The 21,444-nt window shown below is 40.8% G+C and overlaps 1 protein-coding gene across 1 annotated transcript in view; it reads left to right on the forward strand.

Moving 5' to 3' along the window:
* Positions 1-21,444, forward strand: part of COL19A1 (collagen type XIX alpha 1 chain) — a 364,353-nt gene that overhangs the window by 33,492 nt on the left and 309,417 nt on the right. The window contains exons 4-7 of the mRNA XM_060114554.1: positions 8,978-9,101; positions 11,359-11,634; positions 16,111-16,191; positions 20,368-20,493. Coding sequence (XP_059970537.1) covers positions 8,978-9,101; positions 11,359-11,634; positions 16,111-16,191; positions 20,368-20,493 — 607 coding nt within the window. The remainder of the gene's footprint in view (positions 1-8,977; positions 9,102-11,358; positions 11,635-16,110; positions 16,192-20,367; positions 20,494-21,444) is intronic.

Consider the following 21,444-nt stretch of genomic DNA (forward strand, 5'->3'; position numbering starts at 1 on the left):
CTGCAGAAGGAAGGAGGTAATAAAGATCAGAAAGGAAATAAATAAAGTAGAGATTTAAAAATTAGGAAAAGTCAATAAAACCAAGAGCTTGTTCTTTGAAAGCATAAGTAAAATTGACAGATCTCTGGCCAGGCTCACCAAGAAAAAAGAGACAAGACCCAAATAAACAAAGTAAGAAATGAAAGAGGAGAAATCACAACTGATACCGCAGAAATACAAAAATCCATAAGGGAATACAATGAACAATGCTATGCCAACAAATTTGACAACCTAGAAGGAATGGAAAACTTTCTAGAAACATACAGCCCACCAAAACTGGATCAAGAAGAAATAGATAACTTGAACAGACAGATCACTAAAAATGAAATAGTATCTGTAATAAAAAAAACTCCCTACAAACAGAAGTCCAGCACCCGATGGCTTCACTGGGGAATTCTACCAAACATACAAAGGAGAACTTATACTGATCCTTCTCAAACTCTTCCGAAAGACTGAAGAGGAAGGAACACTCTCAAAGACATTCTATGAAGCCACCATCACCCTGATACCAAAACCAGACAAAAACACTACCAAAGAAGAAAATTACAGGCCAATATCTTTGATGATTATAGACTGAAAAATTCTCAACAAAATATTAGCAAACTGAATCCAACAACACATAAAAAAGTTCATACACCGTGACCAAGTTGGATTCACCCAAGGGTCACAAGGATGGTTCAACATACGCAAATCAGTCAACACATCAGTCAACACAACACAGTCAACCACATCAACAAATGAGAGGATGAAAACCACAAGATCATCTCAATAGATGCAGAAAAAGCATTTGATAAAATTCAACATCCATTCATGATAAAAATCGCTATGAAAGTGAGTATAGAGGTAACATCTCAGCATAATAAAAGCTATTTACAATAAACCCACAGCCAATATAATACTCAATGGTGAAAAGCTGAAAGCCTTCCTGATAAAATCTGGAACAAGACAAGGATGCCCACTATCACTACTTCTCTTCAGCATAGTATTGGAAGTCCTAGCCACAGCAATCAGACAAGAAAAAGAAATAAAAGGTATTCAAATTGGTAGGGAAGAGGTAAAACTGTCATTATATGAAGATGATATAATAACATATATAGAAAACCCTAAAGACTCCACACAAAAACTATTAGAACTGATAAATGAATTCAGCAAGTTAGCAAGATACAAGATTAACATACAGAATTTGGTTGCATTTCTTTACACTAACAATGAAATATAAGAAAGGGAAAGTAAAAAAGCATTACCTTTTAAAATCACACCCTCCAAAATAAAATACGTAGAAATAAACCTCACCAAGGAGGTGAAAGACTTATATGCTGAGAACTACAAAACATTAATAAAGGAAATTACAGATGACTCAAAGAAATGGAAAGATATCCCATGCTCTTGGATTGGAAGAATTAATATTGTTAAAATGGCCATACTATCCAAAGCAATCTACAGATTTAGTGTGATCCCTATTAAATTACCCATGACATGTTTCACAGAAATAGAAAAAGTATCCTAAAATTTATATGGAACCATAAAAGATCCAGAATTACCAAAGCAATCCTGAAGGAAAAGAACAAAGCAGGAGGCATAACCTTCCCAGACTTCAGACAATACTACAAGGCTACAGTAATCAAAACAGCATGATACAGGCACAAAAACAGACATATGGATCAACGGGACCGAATAGAGAGTCCAGAAATAAACCCACACACCTACCGTCAATTAATCTTCAACAAAGGAGGCACAAATATACAATGAAGAAAAGAAAGTCTCTTTAGCAAGTGGTGTTGAGAAAGCTGGAGAGCCACATGTAAATCAATGAAGTTAGGACACACCCTCACACTGTACACAAAAATAAACTCAAAATGGCTTAAAGGCCTAAATATAAGACAAGACACCATAAAACTCCTAGAAAAGAACATAGGCAAAACATTCTCTGACATAAATCATACCAATGTTTTCTTAGGTCAGTCTCCCAAGGCAATGGAAATAAAAGCAGAAATAAACAAATGGGACCTAATCAAACTTATAACCTTTTGCACAGCAAAGGAAACCATAAACAAAATGCAAAGACAACCTACAGACTGGGAGAAATTATTTGCAAATGATGCAACTGTCAAGGGCTTAATTTATAAAATAAACAAACAGCTCATACAACTCAATAACAAAAAAGCAAACAACCCAATCAAAAAATGGGCAGAAGACCTAAACAGAGATTTATCCAAAGAAGATATACAGATGGCCAATAGGCACATGAAAAGATGCTCAACATAGCTAATAATTAGAGAATTGCAAATCAAAACTACAATGAGGTACCACCCCACACCAGGCAGAATGGCCATCATTAAAAGTCTACAAGTAACAAATGCTGGAGAGGGGATGGAGAAAAGGGAACCCTCTTACACTATTGGTGGGATTATAAATTGATGCATCCACTATGGAAAACAGTATGGAGGTTCCTCAAAAAACTAAAAATAGAGTTGCAATATAATCCAACAATCCCACCCAGACAAAACTATAATTCAAAAGGATACATGCATCCCTATGTTCATAGCAGTACTATTTACAATAGCCAAGACATAGAAACAACCTAAATGTTCATCAACAGATGAATGGATAAAGAAGATGTGGTATATATATGTACAATGGAATATTACTGAGCCATCAAACAGAATGAAATAATGCCATTTACAGCAACATGGATGGACCTAGAGATTATCACACTAATTGAAGTCAGAAAGAGAAAGACAAATACCATATGATATCACTTATATATGGAATCTAAAATATGACACAAATCAATATATCTATGAAATATAAATAGACTCACAGATATAGAGAACAGATTTGTGGTTGCCAAGGGGAATGGGTGGTAGGGGAGGGAAGGATTGGGAGACTGGGACTAGCAGATGCAAACTATTATATATAGGATGGATAAACAACAAGGTCCTATTGTATAGCACAGGGAACTACCTGTGACAAATAATGGAAAAGACTATGAAAAAGAATATATACATATATACACACACACACACATATATGTATAACTGAATAACTTTGCTGTACAGAAGAAATTAGCACATTGTAAATCAAGTATACTTCAATAAAATTAAAAAAATAAAGTTGGCAATGGAAAAAATGTTACAAGGCTAAGCACAACATGGGGAATATAACCAATACTTTATAATAACTATAAAAGAAGTATAACCTTTAAAAATTGTGAATCACTATATTGTACACCTGTAACATATAATATTATACATCAACTATACTTCAATTAAAAAAATTTAAAAAGAGTGTCAATACATCAAGACAATAGAGCAATCACAAATATGTACCCCAAAACAAAGCCCCCAAATTCATGAAGCAAAAACTCACAGAATTGAAAGGAGAAGTAGACAATTCAACAGTAATAGTTGGAGACTTCAATACCCCATTTTCAAAATAGATAAAACATTAGACAGAAGATCAGTAAGGAAATAGAAGACTCGCACAAATCTACAAGCTATTTAGACCTAACAGACTATAGAACGTTCCACCTAACAACAGCAGAATACACATTCTTCTCAACTGCATGTGGAACATTCTCCAGGGTAGGCCATATGTTATGTCATAAAGCAAGTCTCAACAAATTTAAAAGGACTGAAACTTTCCTGCTGTTATAGGATTTTAAAAGCAGTCCCATTCCTAATACTAGGTTTTCTGTTCATAACCTTGAGTTCTAATTTTCCTCTCCTAACTGATTTTAAGAACTGATTAGGACAGGAATCTTCCTTTTTCCATCTTTGTAAGCCTCTCTGGGTATTCAGCAAACATTTGTGTAGATCCAGCTTTGCTAACTAGCAGTTACTGATTTGTTTGCTTTAGCACAATGTTGGTCTGGACAGTGTTTATGAAAAATCTGAAATAGTTGCCAAAATTAAACCTCTAAACTTTTCAGATAAAAATCTGGGTATTTGGCTTGTCTTGAAAAATGGGATGAACTGGCAACCCTGGACCCACTTCCCCATATGGTAAGAGTTGGCTGGAGCTAATTAGCAGCTGCCCCTGTAGATGGGCTGGGCTCTGCATTTCCCTTAGTCTACGTGTGTGTCCTCTACATGAGAATGGGTAACAGTGCTGTTATTAACTCACTTGCTCTATTTGTTTTTACTAAAGAATTCTTAAGAGGAAAGTGAAACTTTCTTACATGCACATTTCTATCCAAGACAGAAAAACTAAAGCTAGACTTAGAGGGGGCCATATGTTACTTTTCTTTTGGTTTACAGACTCCTTACATCTGAATTCAGCTCATTAATTGATTCCTTTAATAATATTTATTGAGTGCCTACCTTGTGCAGGCACTGCTGTAGATGCTGGTGAATAGGATAGACAAAGAACCTTAGGAAGCTTACATTCCAGTTTCCTGGCTGGGCCCTAGAGCCATGTGGTTGTGACTCTTGGTTTATATCAATGAAGACAGGATGTCTTCAGTGTTAAAACCTTCAGAAGGACCAAGGGGAGTGGGGATTTAGAAGAGGCCAGGGGATTAGGTGATTGGGAATACTTTTATTTTAGTTTAGTTTACTTTACATTTTATATGATTTCATTTCATTTTACTTTATTTTATTTTGACTGTTCTTATCAGTTTTACCCACAGGACCTTAATAACAGATGAGCACAGAGACATCTGTCATTGTGCTGATCAGAAGCCAATAAAAACAGCCATTTCCAAAGTCACCCTTCTGGGTTCTTAAACATGGTGCCAGGTCTCTCCTGTCCTCCTCACTCTGGGTGAGGTTTTTAAGTCTGGCGGCCATGCTGACCAGAGCTGACCCTACAGAGTGCCCCCTTTTATTCTTCCCACTGTCTGGGGGTCTCTTCACCAACCTTACTGCTTACCAGTGATGTCCCTGGAGTGTCTGTTGGAACAGGAGGTGGGCAGGGAGCTGAGGCTGACCCAAGGGTTCCAGCCGCCCACTGACACCCAATAGTCACTACGTGGCAAAGGTGACCAGCACTGTTAAGTAGGCGTGAACAAGGCTACCAGGGCGGCAGTGACACACTGGAACTTCATGGAACCACCAGCAAATCACAGGGTACGCGGGACTGAATACCCCTAATGGCTTTCCACATTGGAAAGAATTCTGCATCGGAGGTCACAGGACCTGGCCCGCAGCCCCTCACTCGCCATTAGCCATCTGGGTGATGGTGTCCCTGGGTGAGGAGTGAAGGGCCGGATGCAGAGGCCTCTGGATTTCAGCAGCACTGGTTCTGGGGAGATACTCCCCCTGGGATGGCATGGAGGCAGGAGGGGCCATGCGGGGGCACAGGTTGAGGAGGACGAGCTCGGGGACAGTGGCTCAGGACACAGCCCTCTGGGGCTGGACTCCAGGGACAGTGGCCCGGGACACAGTCCTCTGGGGCTGGACTCCGGGGACAGTGGCCCGGAACACAGTCCTCTGGGGCTAGACTCCGGGGACAGTGGCCCGGGACACAGTCCTCTGGGGCTGGACTCCGGGGACAGTGGCCCGGGACACAATCCTCTGGGGCTGGACACCGGGGACAGTGTCTCGGGGCACACCCCTCAGGGGCTGGACCCTGTGTCCCACTAGCGGATGGCCTGGCCTGGCCCGGAGGTGTGGTAGGAGGAGACGGGGCTGGGTTTGGCCCCAGGAGATCCTGCAGGGAGACCGCGGGCACCGTCCCTTGGACAGGATGCCGGCCCCACTGAGGCCTGTCCCCAGCGGGCGCAGTCTCCGCCCCCGTCAGCCCGGGCAGACCCCCTCCTCGTTCGGTGCAGAGCGTCTGAAAGGGCCTCCCCAAGACTCACCAGCTCGGCCTCTGGACCGGCCTCCAGCTGCCCCGTCTCCTCCGGCCTCTTCTGTGACCCGGTTACATCCTCCTGCAGAATTCAGTTCACTGTAGCCACTGTGCCGCCTGGTGGGTCACTCGAGCCCTCCGTCCAGGCGATGATGACCACGGCCTGGCCCATAGTGGTTTCCACTCACCTTCTTCAAGAGGTACCCAAGGGGCCCTTCCCGTCACCAAGTTTCGGCCTAAAATCTGCATTGGAACCCATATGACAGTTTTCCTCCAAGTGGTCCAAAGGGGTTCTGAACTCGGGGACTTGTCTTGGTGCAGGTGCGCTCTGAGAGCCCCTAGTGTCGTGGGTTTTCTCCCTCGGGACGAGATTCAGGCACGTGAAGGGCGGAAACCGAAAGAGAGGGAGGCCATCATTTTAGGGCGAAGATGAAGAGTGACCGTCGGTACAACATTCCAGATGCTCCAGGAATGATGGACCTTGCAGTGCTTGGTGGGGGAGGGGGGTAGGGGGGAATTCCTTAAGTTTAAAAAGGGGTTATCTTTTCATTGTTTCATTATTTCCCAACATCCTAATGAAAAGCAAAAGCCAAAAAACCTGACAAGCTTCCACAGCAGGGATATTGCCTGAATTCCAAAGGACACATTTTCTGATCTGCTCGTCATCCCCAGTACAAATCCCGCAGTTACTCATTATGGGTGGAAATCCCATTTGGAGATAAGCCCATCCGGTTCTTGTATTAACTTCTTGACTGGGTAAGCTAGGCTGTATTTGCCATCGTGGCTGTGGGCGCTGCCCGGGCTCCTGCAACATTGCCCTGTGGCGTCTCGAGCTCCCCTTGGACGGCCGATGCGGTTCCCCCTCCCGCCTGCAGCGCACGCTCCTTTCTGGCGGGAACCGCGGCTCCCCAACCCTGCCCCGAGCCCCCTCGCTGATTGGGTGAGACCGCTCACGTGACGGCCCGCCTGGGGAAGAGGGGCGCACCGTGAGCATCCTCGCGAGAGCTCACGGGATTGCTTTTAGAATGCAGGACGGCTCCGGGCCGAGGGCTGTGACGGTTTGACGTTCAGAGTCTTCATTTAAGAAACTTGGTGGCTACCTGGAAGGGTAATATAATGCTGTAGCGAGGATGATGGGAGTTTTGTCTGTTTTACAGCGGGGGAGAGGGTGAAGATATGCATACATTTGTAAACCGAGGTAAGAGGGGCGTTGGTGAGGGAGAGATGGGAGATGGAAATGGAGTTTTATTCTCTAAAGTGCAAAAATGACTGTACAGTGGGAGATGAAGCCACAGAGACAGACATATACATTCTTAGAAGATGGGAAGCAGTGGGGTCACAGGCAGCAGAGACGAGGAAGTTAGAACCTCGGAACTGCTGGGCGGGGTGCTGCTGGCACGTGGGCTGGGGTACCTCCCCGGGCACGGGAGAGGCTCATCCCGGGGAGTCACCAGCCAGCCTCTGTGGAGGCTGGAGAGGGGTGTGTGTGTGTGTGTGTGTGTGTGTGTGTGATGAAAATGAGGCCCCAGTTTACCTCCTCTTTCTTCAGCCAGCCAGACAAGAGCTGAGAGCCAGAAAGCCTCCAGACTGGAGGTAAGCAGGTTAGTGAAGAAGGTAAAACTAGAGTTTATATATATTTAGAGGCAGACCTCCTTTTATTGTGTTTCACTTTATTGCACTTCATAGATACTGGATTTTTTACAAATTGAAGGTTTGTGGCAACCCTGGGTTGTCAGGTGATGGTTAGCATATTTCTTCTTAGCAGTAAAGCGTTTTAAAAATTAAGGTATGTACGTTTTTAGATATAATGCTGTTGCACATGGAATAGAGTACAGCATAGTGTAAACACAACTTTTATACACACTGGAAAACCAAAAAATTCGTGTGACTCACTTTATTGTGATATTCACTTTATTCCAGTGAGCTGGCCCCAAACCTGCAATATCCCTGAGGTATGCTTATGTACATATACCTACATTTATACACTATATACGTAAGTGTGTGTGTGTGTGTGCGTGCACGTGCGCGCACGTGAATTTAACCAACTAAGAACTTTAGGCCAGCATAGCTTTTTTTTTTATATTTGTTCCTGATTTCCCTACCACTTGTGACTTTTTCTCTTAACACAAAGTGTAAAACCAAAGTTTCAGAATTCTCCATGAGTTTGGCTGTCAGTTTCAGTGGACCTTGGTGTGATATTCCCAGTGAGTAGTTACCATCTCAATGTATGATGTTTTATTTATATAAACAACTTCTGGCTATGTTAGTCCTTAAGAGAATTCTTACCTACTACTCCTCATGATTTTTTAAAAGAAAAGCAAGATTCCTGCCTTGCAGAGTTTTTACATACAATGCAGATAACTTTAAAAGTCAACTTGGAGGAATGTATCTCTCCATGTTTTCCAATGAAAGTCTAAATATGATTCATGTTCATGGTGATTTTTTTTCCCCAAGTTTCTTCATGGATCCAGTGAGACCAGTATTTGAAACAAGGTTGAGGCAGAAGCATATTTGGACTGTCTTTAGGCTTCTCTCTGCTACCTAGAAATAATTTACTTATTTTCTGTAAGAATAAAAACTAAGCTAAAATGTCTTTATTATATTTAGTTTCAGTCCTAAATTGATACGTACTAGGAAATCAGAATTAGGAGTTCATTTTGCAAGGGTTTAATATGACAAAAGTTCTTTGGAGATATACATTTAATTGCTAGCAGTGTTCTTTGAAATGCTCTGTATTTCTGTCTACCGATAAAGCCTAGGGGTACTATTTATTTCCTTTATAAATGTCTACTGTTTGCCAGACTGCAGTGAATTCTGAGTTTCTGTTGGAACATCTTGTTCAGTAAATGAATATCACCCCATAGTACTATAGTCTAGTCACTCGCTTTTACACACCTCAAGCTTTAACAACACCTTCCGGGGAAATTTTTTAAAAGGGAAAGAACAAGGATACGAATTCCATAGGTAAAAGTAGATGTGGATGCGTCCATGTATGCATTTGGTAGAATGCTGTAAACATGCATAATGAATTCTAAATTCATTGAGAAAATGTGAATAAGATGTTGTGTTGCAGAGACCTTCATACTGAGATTTTCTGTCCTTGCCTTCAGTTTTTTCATGATGGTTCTTTGTTGTTCTCCCACAGTAAGGTGTTTCCCAAAGGCCTTCCTGAGGAGTTTGCCATAGCAGCTGTGTTTCGGGTACGAAGAAGCACCAAAAAGGAACGGTGGTTTCTGTGGCAGGTTTTAAACCAGCAGAATATGCCACAGGTAAGGAACCGGAGAGATGTACTGATCTGTGTCCTCTGGTGGGATTAGGCCAGGTGAATCTTGGAACTGTGGGCATACATTTGGGAGCAGACCTCATGCACGACTGTTCTGTCTTTTAGAGGAATCATCCACAGGGAAATGCAAGTATTCTCAGAGTTAGAAGGATCTTGCTGAGATTTGTAATGCGAGAGCCTGGTGGGTGAGGCAAGATTAGTTTGTTTTCTGTTTTTGTTTTGTTTTTCTGTTTGTTTTTTTCTACTAGATTCCTTTTTTTTTTTTTTTTTTTTACGGTACGCAGGCCTCTCACTGTTGTGGCCTCTCCCATTGTGGAGCACAGGCTCCGGATGCGCAGGCTCAGCGGCCATGGCTCACGGGCCCAGCCGCTCCACGGCATGTGGGATCTTCCCAGACCGGGGCACGAACCTGTGTCCCCCGCATTGACAGGCAGACTCTCAACCACTGCGCCACCAGGGAAGCCCTAGATTCCTAATTTTGTCTGAAGACACTCTAACTACCCTCCCTTTACAACTGCTTCATTGACACCAAGACCACTCACTGACGACTTCTTCATTTCCTATTATTTCTGATATTATACATCATTTTAAAGCTGTTCATTGTTTCCTCTGAAAATCCTTAGTGAATTAAGAGATGAGATACAAATGATTCCACCAACAAAAATAATTGAACACATGCTAGATGCTAGTTAGTGACAAAGATAAGAGACTGGCAAAGCGTGATTCCTTTTCTCAGGGAGCACATAGGTCTGGGGATGCCATATATGAGAACAGCCTATTGGAGCACGAGCACAAGGTGACAAGTGTGGTGGCCAAGGACAGCTCGGAGTTGGGTGGGGACGGTGCGAGCATGGAAAGGACGGCTCCCCAAGATGGGACACGAGAAGAACAGGGGTCTAGGAATACTTGTGGGAGCTGTGGCATTTGGGCAGAAAGGAGGGGACGCAGGTGCTCCAGGGAGGGGAGGTAAACATCACAATTACTCATGGGCACCATCCATCTGTGTTTATTTCTGTACCTATCCATTGAAATGTTTTTCATTTCACTGGTCTTTTAATATGTTATTATATAGTCACAGTATTAAGATGGAAATATGACTTGAACAGAAAGAGCATGTCCTCTATGAAAATGTATTTTCTTTGCACCATGCAAAGCACCAAAGGTTAAAGAAGTTGATCTCAGTTTCCATGCTAAGAGAAGTGATTATTTCTTATTGTTTTTAAATTAGTAACATTTAATTCTTGAATCACTCATACAGAATTATATATATACTTAGATACACACACACACACACACACACACACACACTCCTAGATATCCTCTCAAGAAAGGAGCATATTACATTCACCAGATATCCCATATTTAAACCATTTTTGTAGCTGGTTGTTTGCTGTTCTTATATGTTAACAAATCCAACGGACACAAGTATCATCTAAAATATTTTACTGAGTGCCTCAGTTCTACTAACATGCAGCTTGAGTTTTTTTTCAATTATTTTTTTATTGGAGTATAATTGCTTTACAGTGTTGTGTTAGTTTCTGCTGTACAACAAAGTGAATCAGCTATATGTATACATATATCCCTATATCCCCTTCCTCTTGAGCCTCCCTCCTACCTTCCCTATCCCACCCCTCTAGGTGGTCACAAAGCACCAAGCTGAGCTCCCTATGCTATGCACCTGCTTCCCACTAGCTATCTATTTTACACATGGTAGTGTATATATGTCAATGCTACTCTCTCAATTCATCCCACCCTCCACTTCCCCCCTGTGTCCACAAGTTCGTTCTCTACGTCTGCATCTCTTTTTTTGCCCTGCAAATAGGTTCATCTGTACCATTTTTCTAGATTCCATATATATGCGTTAATATTCGATATTTGTTTTTCTCTTTCTGACTTACTTCACTCTATATGACAGACTTTAGGTTCACCCACATCACTACAAATGACCCAATTTTGTTCCCTTTTATGGCTGAGTAATATTCCATGGTATCTATGTACCACATCTTCTTTATCCATTCCTCTGTCGATGGGCACTTAGGTTGCTTCCATGTCCTGGCTATTGTGAATAGTGCTGCAGTGAACATTGTGGTGCATGACTCTTTTTGAATTATGCTTTTCTCAGGGTATATGCCCTGTAGTGGGATTGCTGGGTCATATGGTAGCACTTTGAGTTTTGATTTGTGTACTTTAATAATTTTAAAAACTGAATTTCAAACATTTAAAGATCATTTGCATTTTTGCAGGTTTCTATAGTAGTTGATGGTGGAAAGAAGATGGTGGAATTTATGTTCCGAGCTGTGGAGGGAGATGTGTTGAACTACATTTTTAAAAATCGAGAACTCCGTCCTTTGTTTGATCGTCAGTGGCATAAACTTGGCTTCAGTATACAATCCCGGGCCATTTCGGTCTATACGGACTGTAACTTAGTTGCAAGCCGGCATATTGATGGGAAGGGCACTGTGGACTTCCACGGAAGGACTGTTATTGCGACCCGAGCTTCAGATGGCAGGCCTGTGGACGTGAGTTGTGAACTAGTAACATTTATAAATTAAAATAAAATATCTTATTAAAACCTTTTTCCTTTAATAACTGTATAAGTTATTCCCTTCTCAACACTGTTTAAATTAATTTGCTATCAGATGTGTGAAGCATAGCTATGTATTTCCAACTATATATATATATATTTTTGTGTGTGTGTGTGTGTGATACGCGGGCCTCTCACTGTTGTGGCCTCTCCCGTTGGGGAGCACAGGCTCCGGACGCGCAGGCTCAGTGGCCATGGCTCACGGGCCTAGTTGCTCTGCGGCATGTGGGATCCTCCCGGACCGGGGCACAAACCCATGTCCCCCACATTGGCAGGCGGACTCTCAACCACTGTGCCACCAGGGAAGCCCTCCAACTATATTTTTACATATATTATTTTCTATCTATTTTCACCCATTTTTCTCTAGCCTGTGAATTTAAAAGAACTAGGTTATGCCTTGAAAAATAAGGTTATTAAAATTAAATGTTAGTAAAAATTGAAAATATTATACAAAAGTAAGCTTGGTCTAAGTTCCTATGTCTTGAAAGGACTGGAAAAAGATGAAATTTAAGTTAAATGGTTCCAAATTATCTGGTGTTTTCATTCAAGAACAATAGGCTATTTATTCATCCTCAGAATCACAAGTGTTTGTATTGCAGACTATTTTTCATTAGCTTATAATGTTTTTTAGAGTTCTGTTGGACTGAAACACAACAGTAGGTCATTTGGATGAGAACAATTGTCTAGTAAAACCCTTTCAGATGAAAAGTTTCTTTAAAAATTATATTTGATGCTCACATGGTACAGATTTATTATTAATTTCCCAAAGGCCTATAATCTTTAAAAAGGGGGATATATCTAAATTTGATGACTTCACATTTTCTTATGGGTGGAATGATGGGAAAACCCATAAAAATAATCTGAATGTAGGACACCAATAGGAATTGTTAACGCAATGCCCTTAACAGTTCAGTTTTGTTTCAAAAGTACGGTTCTGTGCACATACATGTTTGGCCAGCATATTATTTCTAAAGGCCCCTGTGGAAGGCATCAGCGATAGATGACAGATAGATAGATAGGTATTACATATGTGTGTGTGTGTGTGTGTATATATATATATATATATATATCTCCAATAAAATATTATTATTATTTTTTTTTTTTTTCTTTTTGCGGTATGCGGGCCTCTCACTGTTGTGGCCTCTCCCGTTGCGGAGCACAGGCTCCGGATGCGCAGGCCCAGAGGCCATGGCTCACGGGCCCAGCCGCTCTGCGGCATATGGGATCCTCCCAGACCGGGGCACGAACCCGTATCCCCTGCATCGGCAGGCGGACTCTCAACCACTGCACCACCAGGGAGGCCCTAAAATATTATTTTTAAACTGTCTTCTCTTAGACACAATGAACAAATCAGTGAGAATGTCATAACTAGGGTTCAGTGATGATTATCAAAATACTCCAGAGCAGGAGAAGCCAATTCTGGACATAAGACATCATGGCATCAGGGAGAGTGAGCTTGGTTGGGGATCAGACAGATGCGACTGTAAATCCTAGCTCATCCACTTAACTTTTATTATCTGCTAATTTACCTTGCTCACTCTTAATTTATCTGAGTCTCGGCATCCTAAATTATAAAATAATATTGGTAGACTTACTAGTTATAATTGCATAGCATATGTGCCATAGTGCATAGTATGTGGTCAGTTTTCTGTGTATTCATTTATTTATTTAGGGCCAGACATGCCATTCAACCCTGGCATAAAAGAGCGGAAAACAACAACAACAAAGTCTGCTCCTCTCTCAAAGATCTTAAAGGCTCAGTCTGTGTCAGAAAGATGGATCAAGTCTGTGTCAGTAAATGGTGGCTGCCAATAATAATCACAGTATTAATTGTAATGGCAACAGTCCTAGACAGACCTTTCAGAAAGGTCTTTTCAGAGTCAAGGGAGGAAGTGGAGTCCAGCAGCTAAACCTCAGAGGTGTGACTTCCAGCAGTGGGTGGAGTGTAGGTAGACGGGAGGTGATCTTCAGTGAATTCTAGTAACAGTAGTAGGGGTGGCGGTAGCCCTTGCTGGAGCACTGGTGTTGACTGGAATCTGATCTCCTGCAGGACTAGCGAGGGCAAAGTGGGGAATGGCAAGAACCAAAGCACATTAGGGTTAAGATATAAATTCATAACCTTTGAGGGAGAGATGACAGTGAGAGAGGAGCAGGTTATTCCACGAGTGGGGTCCTGACTCCAAGCTCCCATCTGAAGGTTGAGTGCTGTGTCCTGTGTCTAATTACCTTTTTACTCAAGGGAACAACCTGAGGCTGAAGAATATCACTGTGAGTCCTGATGAAAAGCCACAATGGGAAAATTATAGTCTTACAACACTTTCATAGTTTAATGTGGAATCTTAGTTCACTTAAGAAATAATATTAGGGCTTCCTTGGTGGCACAGTGGTTGGGAGTCTGCCTGCCGATGCAGGGGACACGGGTTCGTGCCCCGGTCCGGGAAGATCCCACATGCCGCGGAGCAGCTGGGCCCGTGAGCCATGGCTGCTGCGCCTGGGCATCCGGAGCCTGTGCTCTGCAACGGAAGAGGCCACAACAGTGAGAGGTCCGCGTACCACAAAAAAAAGAAATAATATTAAAGCCATGTCACGATGATGGAGCTTTTAGAGGAGAGAGTCACTGTTTAAGTTAAACAAACAAATAAAATACATATTTTATTTTTTTAAGATTCTTGGTCCTACTAAAACTCTAAGTAAACTAATTTTTTTATCATCTCCATGCAAGCTCTGTGATTTATAAGATCTGTTGTAATGTGAAAATGTTTTGTTTATTCAGAAAGTAAGTTATCAAAAAACCTTCTAATGATTAGGTTTTATTTTATATATACTACCCGTGTGCTTTTGTGCAGAGAAATAGGTGACAAAACTGATAAAAGGATTTCTTTTTAATTCTGTGTGACAGGGTCAGTGCATTCTCATTCTAAAGCACTATGTCAGTGAAGGATTCTAAAGCAACTAATGAATTAAAAAAGCATAATTAAACTAGGCTGATTGTAGTTTCAGTGTCATGGGTACTTTATTAGGCTCTAATCCATAAAAAATGGATCATCTTCAGTTAAGTAAAATAATTCATATGAAGGCCCTAGCACAGTGGATGATACGTAATAGAATTTCAGTATTTATTGACTATTTAGAAACAGTGTTGATGATAAATTAGTTTTAGTTAAGGAGAAAATTAATTGGAGTCTCTACATTCTTCATTCTCCATAATGGGTATGTTACTGCCTGGTGTTTCATTAGACTATGTAAGACAGTGTATTTAAACTTTATAAATAAAAGTTTACTTCAATAACCTTGCAAAAAGTTATAGAAGAGAAATCATTAAGTTTCATTTCATCTCAGAATTTTGCATTGGCTGCAAATCCTAGGCTGCTCATGAATCCAAAAGATGTCTGGAATTCTTAATGCTTTCTATGAGCTGAATTGATTTTATTCATCTCAGTGTAGAGTAATAGTTACAGCTTTTCCCCTCCTTTCTTGCTTTTTTGGTGTTGGGTTAGAGATTCAGAGCTAACCTCAGATATCTGCTTTCTATTATCATAGGATTATTATATTATTATAGTTGGGTCTCACTATAGAAAGTACTTACTGACCTCAAAGAAATACATAATCTAGCTCTGTTACATTAGGAGACAGAGAAAGATGGGGAAAGAGGAGAGAGAGAGAAAGAGAGAGAAAGGTGGGGAGGAGAAGGGGAAGGAAAGAGGTTGTTCCTGACCTATGTTATATGTCAGATCATCATAAGATTATTAATTAAATTATTAAATTTACAACCACAAACTAATTTGAAGCAGCCTCTCTGTGCATCTGTCATACTGAAATTGTGTCAATAGTCTGTACCATTTACTTTCTCTGATGTGGTTGTTTGATCTTGCACTTGAAGACATGATTGTACTTTCCTGAAACTACTTTTAATTTCATGTCCAAATGCCAACAAATGTGGATTTGCTGAGCAAGTCGAAGAATCAATTATTTTTGTAAAACTACTGTGAGTGTTGCTCAGGAGTATGCCATGTAACATAAAATCCATAGGTATTAGACAGTATCCATGAAAAATAGATAAAAACTAAATACCTTTTTTTCTTTTTATCGTAGTGCATTACCTTCCTTTAATTAAATACTTCTTTTTGATGGTTTGAAACAAGGAGCAAAGATCTGCAATTGCTCTATTACTTGATTTCCTTTACATATAGATTTATCTCAACAGCCAAATCCATATCTGTTTCTCAAATGGTCCATAAAATCATGAATCCTAAATTAAATAAAACCCAAAATATCTGCCAGTGATTTATTTGTATAAATATTAGCTTCTTTTTTTTCTTTCCAGTTAAATTACCATCGTTCTCAAATGCCTAAATGTGATTTTCAAAAAGAAAAATACTAATGATATATCTTATTACTAATTTTTTAATAGGTTGAAATTCACCAACTTCAAATCTACTGTAACTCGAACTTCATAGCTCAAGAAACGTGTTGTGAGATTTCAGACCCTAAGGTAAGCTCAGTTTCTGGTGTGTGAAGACTGTAGAAGGCCAGCTGCCTGGGCTGCAGAGCCACGTGTAGGGCAGCACTGAACGTCTTCTCTTGAAGCCAGGCGAGCAAACAGTTCCAAGCGAGAGACCCCTCATGGGGCTGTCTCATCGTCTCTTGTCACAATTTTAATCCCAGTGCTTCAGCTTGAACTTCAGGAAAGATATGGCCTCACTTTGGACTCCACATGAGTAAAAGAGAATTTATGCCTTTCTCTCTAAATCACGCTCTGACGGTAGCATCAGCATTTTCCAGTTACAGGGGTTTTATGTCTGTGATCATACATTATTCTCACTCACTTCCCTCTCCTAGCCATCACCCTTCCTGGCCAGTATTCCTTTGTGAGAGATTTTTCACCTGCATCTTCCCCTCTCCTCTTACCGCCCTGGTCCACCTTTACCTCATGCCTGGATCGTCGCATTATTGTGTCATCCACCTTCCCTGTCCCCACATAGCCAGAATAAGTCTCTGCATCACTGCTTTGTAGGTTCATTTACCTTCTTCCACTAAACATCTGTTATTCAGAAACGCTGATCTTCTAGATGTTGTGCTAAGGAACAAGGCTGGCTGACATGAATAAGACACATTCCCGGTCCTCTGCTCATCTCACCTCAAAGACTTTGGTTACTCCCTGTTTGCAACAAATTAGAACTTCAGTTTCTTAGTCTCTCATTCTTAATATTCTCAACCTAACTCTACAACTATTACTTTCTTGTACCAACCTTCTATTTAAGAAAACCCACTAAGGGCCTCCCTGGTGGCGCAAGTGGTTGAGAGTCCGCCTGCCGATGCAGGGGATACGGGTTCGTGCCCCGGTCTGGGAGGATCCCATATGCCGCGGAGCGGCTGGGCCCGTGGGCCATGGCTGCTGAGCCTGAGCGTCCGGAGCCTGTGCTGCGCAACGGGGGAGGCCACAACAGTGAGAGGCCCGCATACCGCAAAAAAAAAAAAAAAAAAAAAAAAAAAAAAAAAAAAAACCCACTAAATTCAGTACTTTCTGTATCTTTTATTGCAATGGTCATGTGTGTGTCTTATATTATTAGATATAGTTGTATTTGTTTTTAATTTATTCAACTACCTTTTAAACTCATTGAGGGGAATTCTACTTTTGTACCCTTCTTTTATGATTAGTGCTTTGTTTGTAAAAGATGTCAAAACATTGTTTCTTGACTTGTTGACTGGTGTTTGAAAGGGATTAATTCTGAAGTCTTACAGAAAGAACATAGGAAAAGTAAAATTAAAAAGTGAAAATGTTATTCATTGGGTCAGATTTCCCAGAAGTTCTAAACTTACCATTGAAAATTGTAAGAAGATGTATCCATAGTTTAGTAGTTCAAAAATATTTTTAACTTCTATTCCTCACTTTGGGTAGTAGAATAATAATGTGATCAACTGACTCAAAGCATAGCTAAGTCTGTAAAAATTATATGTTTTGTTAACGTAACTTGGTTTTATAAAGCATATCTCCAACCCAGTTTATGGCTCTCATTGCAAGGAAAGCCAGCCAAATATCTTTCTATAAATATCTGAAAAGGTAATTTAGAATGCCAATCTACAGACTTGAAATACCTAGACTTCCTGGAGACACACATTTAAATCTTGAAGATGTGAATTCTCCAGAAGTTTTTCTTTAATTAATTATGCTTCTTTTATGTGAGAGCTTTTAAAATACGTATTTTCCCTGATTGAAAAGTAATAACATGATGTTTTGAGGTACCTAAATATTATACTCTTGACCAATAGTCACTCCAACTTGAATTATGAGAAAACTGTTTAAGGAAATAGGTGATGGATTCGATGGAGTGGCTTGATAATTAAAAGTGGTGACATGACCCCACATGAAAAAAAAATTTTAAATCATGTTTGAAAAAGATTTGGTTTTAAAGAGTAGAAAATAAGGTAGGACATCATCTCCAACCTTGAAAAAACATAACAAAAGACCGCTTATTTTCCAGCTGATAAGTATTTGGGGGCGGACATCACCATTCTGTTAATCGTTAACAGGAAATGGATATATGCTATATTTACATTTAACGGAAATATATATTTTGGAAGGTAAATAGTTATATAAAAGATATTTAAGTGCATCTGCTATAATTTTGGCATCAACTATATATATATATATTTTTTTCTTTTTGCGGTATGTGGGCCTCTCACTGTTGTGGCCTCTCCCGTTGCGGAGCACAGGCTCCGGATGCGCAGGCCCAGCGGCCATGGCTCACGGGCCCAGCCGCTCCGCGGCATATGGGATCCTCCCAGACCGGGGCACGAACCCGTATCCCCTGCATCGGCAGGCGGACTCTCAACCACTTGCGCCACCAGGGAGGCCCTCAACTATATTTTTTGAAAAATATTTGAACTCAGCAAATTTTAATGTACTTGCTTAAAAATCTGATTTTGTCCTGTAATTTCAAATCAGACCTCCTTTCTGTTAATAATATTTTATAGCATATTTCAAAAGCGAAATTTATTCAGGATAATCTATAAATATATTTCTTTGCTGCTATTAATTAGGGTTTCTCTTTCTGAAACATTCATATTTCATGACTACAGACCTAGACAGAATGAAGAATAAATAGGAAGAGAAGAGAAAATCAGCAACATTTGTTGAAAATAAAGGAGAAAGATGATTAAAATTTTGAGGGCTAATTAACTAAATATGTGTCATATCAAAGCCAGAGGTTTATGAAGCAGGGGATCCTTACTTGTACATCTTATGTTCTCTGTAGGCACTTTTTGGAAAGTGTGAGAAGTTTTATAGTGAAGCCTGAGACATGCTTTTAAAGTCTTAAAGTAGTGAATCAGTTATCCAGAGCAAAACTGTGAGCTCGGAATAGGTCTTGATTATCTAACTGAATCCATGGGGCACGAGGCAGGAACTGGCTGTAAAATCATATCAAATCATATGAGATAAATGGATCGTTTTGGTGATAATCTTGTATGTTTCATTCTAATGTAATTTTTAGACTCGTGGACTTGGAAACTTATGACAATAACTAGACAGCTAATCATTAAATCTGCAGAGAGTAAATGTGATAGAACTAGTGGTAAAGACGGGAAACTAGTCCCAGTTTTTCTGGGAGCTATTTTTCTTACTGTGTTTACTGTGCTCACAAGCATTAGAATGCTACACACTTTTTCAAAATATTATTTTGTTTGACAAGTTACATATGTTTACTTTATAAAATTTGGAAAATACAGCCAACTGCATAGAAGAAAATAAATATCAACCATGATCTCATCACAATAAATAACCACAGACAATATTTTAATTTTGTATCCTGACAATATTTTTCCAGGCATATATAATTTGTAGTATATAAAGTAATGTGTGAACACTTCCCCCTAAAATGCAAATATAGAGATATGAAATTGCAAATTTATGAAACTGCAAATTCAGAGTTACAAACCGTGGTAAGGACTCTGGTAAATGATATTGAGAGGAAAGGATGCGTTTATCTTCTTCAGACGGCCATCTGGATTTATTTTTTGACAGAAAAAAAGTTCATTGCTTTGTAACCAAATTTCACTTCATGTGGCCGTCCCCACATGTTCTGAACACACTGGATAAGTTATAAAAGTCATAACTTGTCTGTTACAGTGGAGACTTTTGAATAAAGAACAATGGACTGGAATAAGATACACATACTTTGATTAAATACATACTACCTTAGAGCATAAAAAGCGTTTATTTTCTACTTTTACATGCCTTTATAATCATCTTCTTGAAATAAACGATGTTTTAAAAGTTCAAATTATGTTCTTTTATTTTAAAATTTGTTCCCAAAACACATATACCAATGTTGTTTGTATAAAGTATTTTATTGTAACAATTGTAATTCTTGTAAACGTTTGATATTACTGTACTTGTCATAAAGTCACCTATAATAGCTTTAGAATTTCTCACCAAAACCAACAATTTAATGCATTTCTAGTGTGTTGTCAGTGTAATAAAAACGTAGGGGTCTAGTGAAAGGGCAAAGTCATTATGGACTTTCACAGGTTGGTATCAACCTTTGCTTATTAGAAGGAAGTTCTTGCAAGAAACTCCAGTCATGTCTAGTTTGGTGAGAGTCAGTGCTGGGAATGTCACCATGTTTGGAATTGACCCCATATCCTAAAGCCTCTTTCTGGATTTTAGTGCCCAGAGCAGCATGGCTTTGGAAGTACTGCAGCATCATTGGTACCCGCTCATGCCAGTAGAATGTCTGCATTTCTGCCAGCAAAGCAGGAACTTACAGACCAGTGCCAGTGCATTCCAAACAAGGTATGCTCCCTTTCACCTGTGCCCACGGAAAAGCCACGCCACACAGTGAGCCAGGCCCTGAGGGTGTGGCCCTGGTCTTGCCCTTTAGTGCTGGTTGAATCAGGTACCTGAGCCTCTCAGTCGCTGGGTGGGTTAAGAGAAGGGGGTTGGGGATAGGATCTCCTGGATTTTGATCTGGAGAGTTCTGAGGCCATCTGACCTCCTTTTCTGGGTAGGAAGTAGAAGAAAATAAAGGGAGGAACCACCTGTACAACAGCTAAGTACAAGGGCATAACACATGCCAGGAATAGGCTTCAATTCTGTGAATTCACAGATGAAGGAAACGCAGTGCCTGCCCTTCAACGCATAACCAAAGATACTCTACATAGTGTGGAGATCGTGTCTGTCCAGTGTCCCCAATATCCACCCAGCTCTCCTTTGTACAGGACGTGCAGAGGAGCTCTGTTATCGCCCAAAGAATTTGTTTTGCTTGCCCCTTCCTGGTGAGGAAGCCTGGGCCCGTTGGGCTACACAAGCGTCTTTTGTGGATGTTAATGGCACTCAGAGGCCTGAGTGATCTCTGGACGGCTTTCCTCTACACCAGTACAAAGGGAGGGGAAACTTGCCCCAGCTTCTAGAGCAGAAGGTCCCCAGCACCATGACCTGATGCATGCTTAGGCTTAGAGCATCCTGCGCCACTTCCCTTCCTGGCTGGAGTAGTGGGGAGGAGGGTGAGGTGGGAGTTTAGAGGAAGCTTACATTTCCTCAAGTGAATAGCCCTGCACAGGAAGCTCCATGCGAAAGGCAAGTACGAGGTGCAGGGTGCATGGAGGAGAGCGCATGTTCCAGCCCATGGAAGGTCTCGGGGAGGAGGTGATGCTGGCAGGCATTTGGAATAGGGGGTAGTGAGCCTTATGATGAGGGGAGAGGGGCCTCCCAGCGGAGGGACCTGCATCAGCTCCCAGGAGAGCA

This window comes from Mesoplodon densirostris, chromosome 12 (genome assembly GCF_025265405.1).
Source record: "Mesoplodon densirostris isolate mMesDen1 chromosome 12, mMesDen1 primary haplotype, whole genome shotgun sequence".
Taxonomy (NCBI): domain Eukaryota; kingdom Metazoa; phylum Chordata; class Mammalia; order Artiodactyla; family Ziphiidae; genus Mesoplodon; species Mesoplodon densirostris.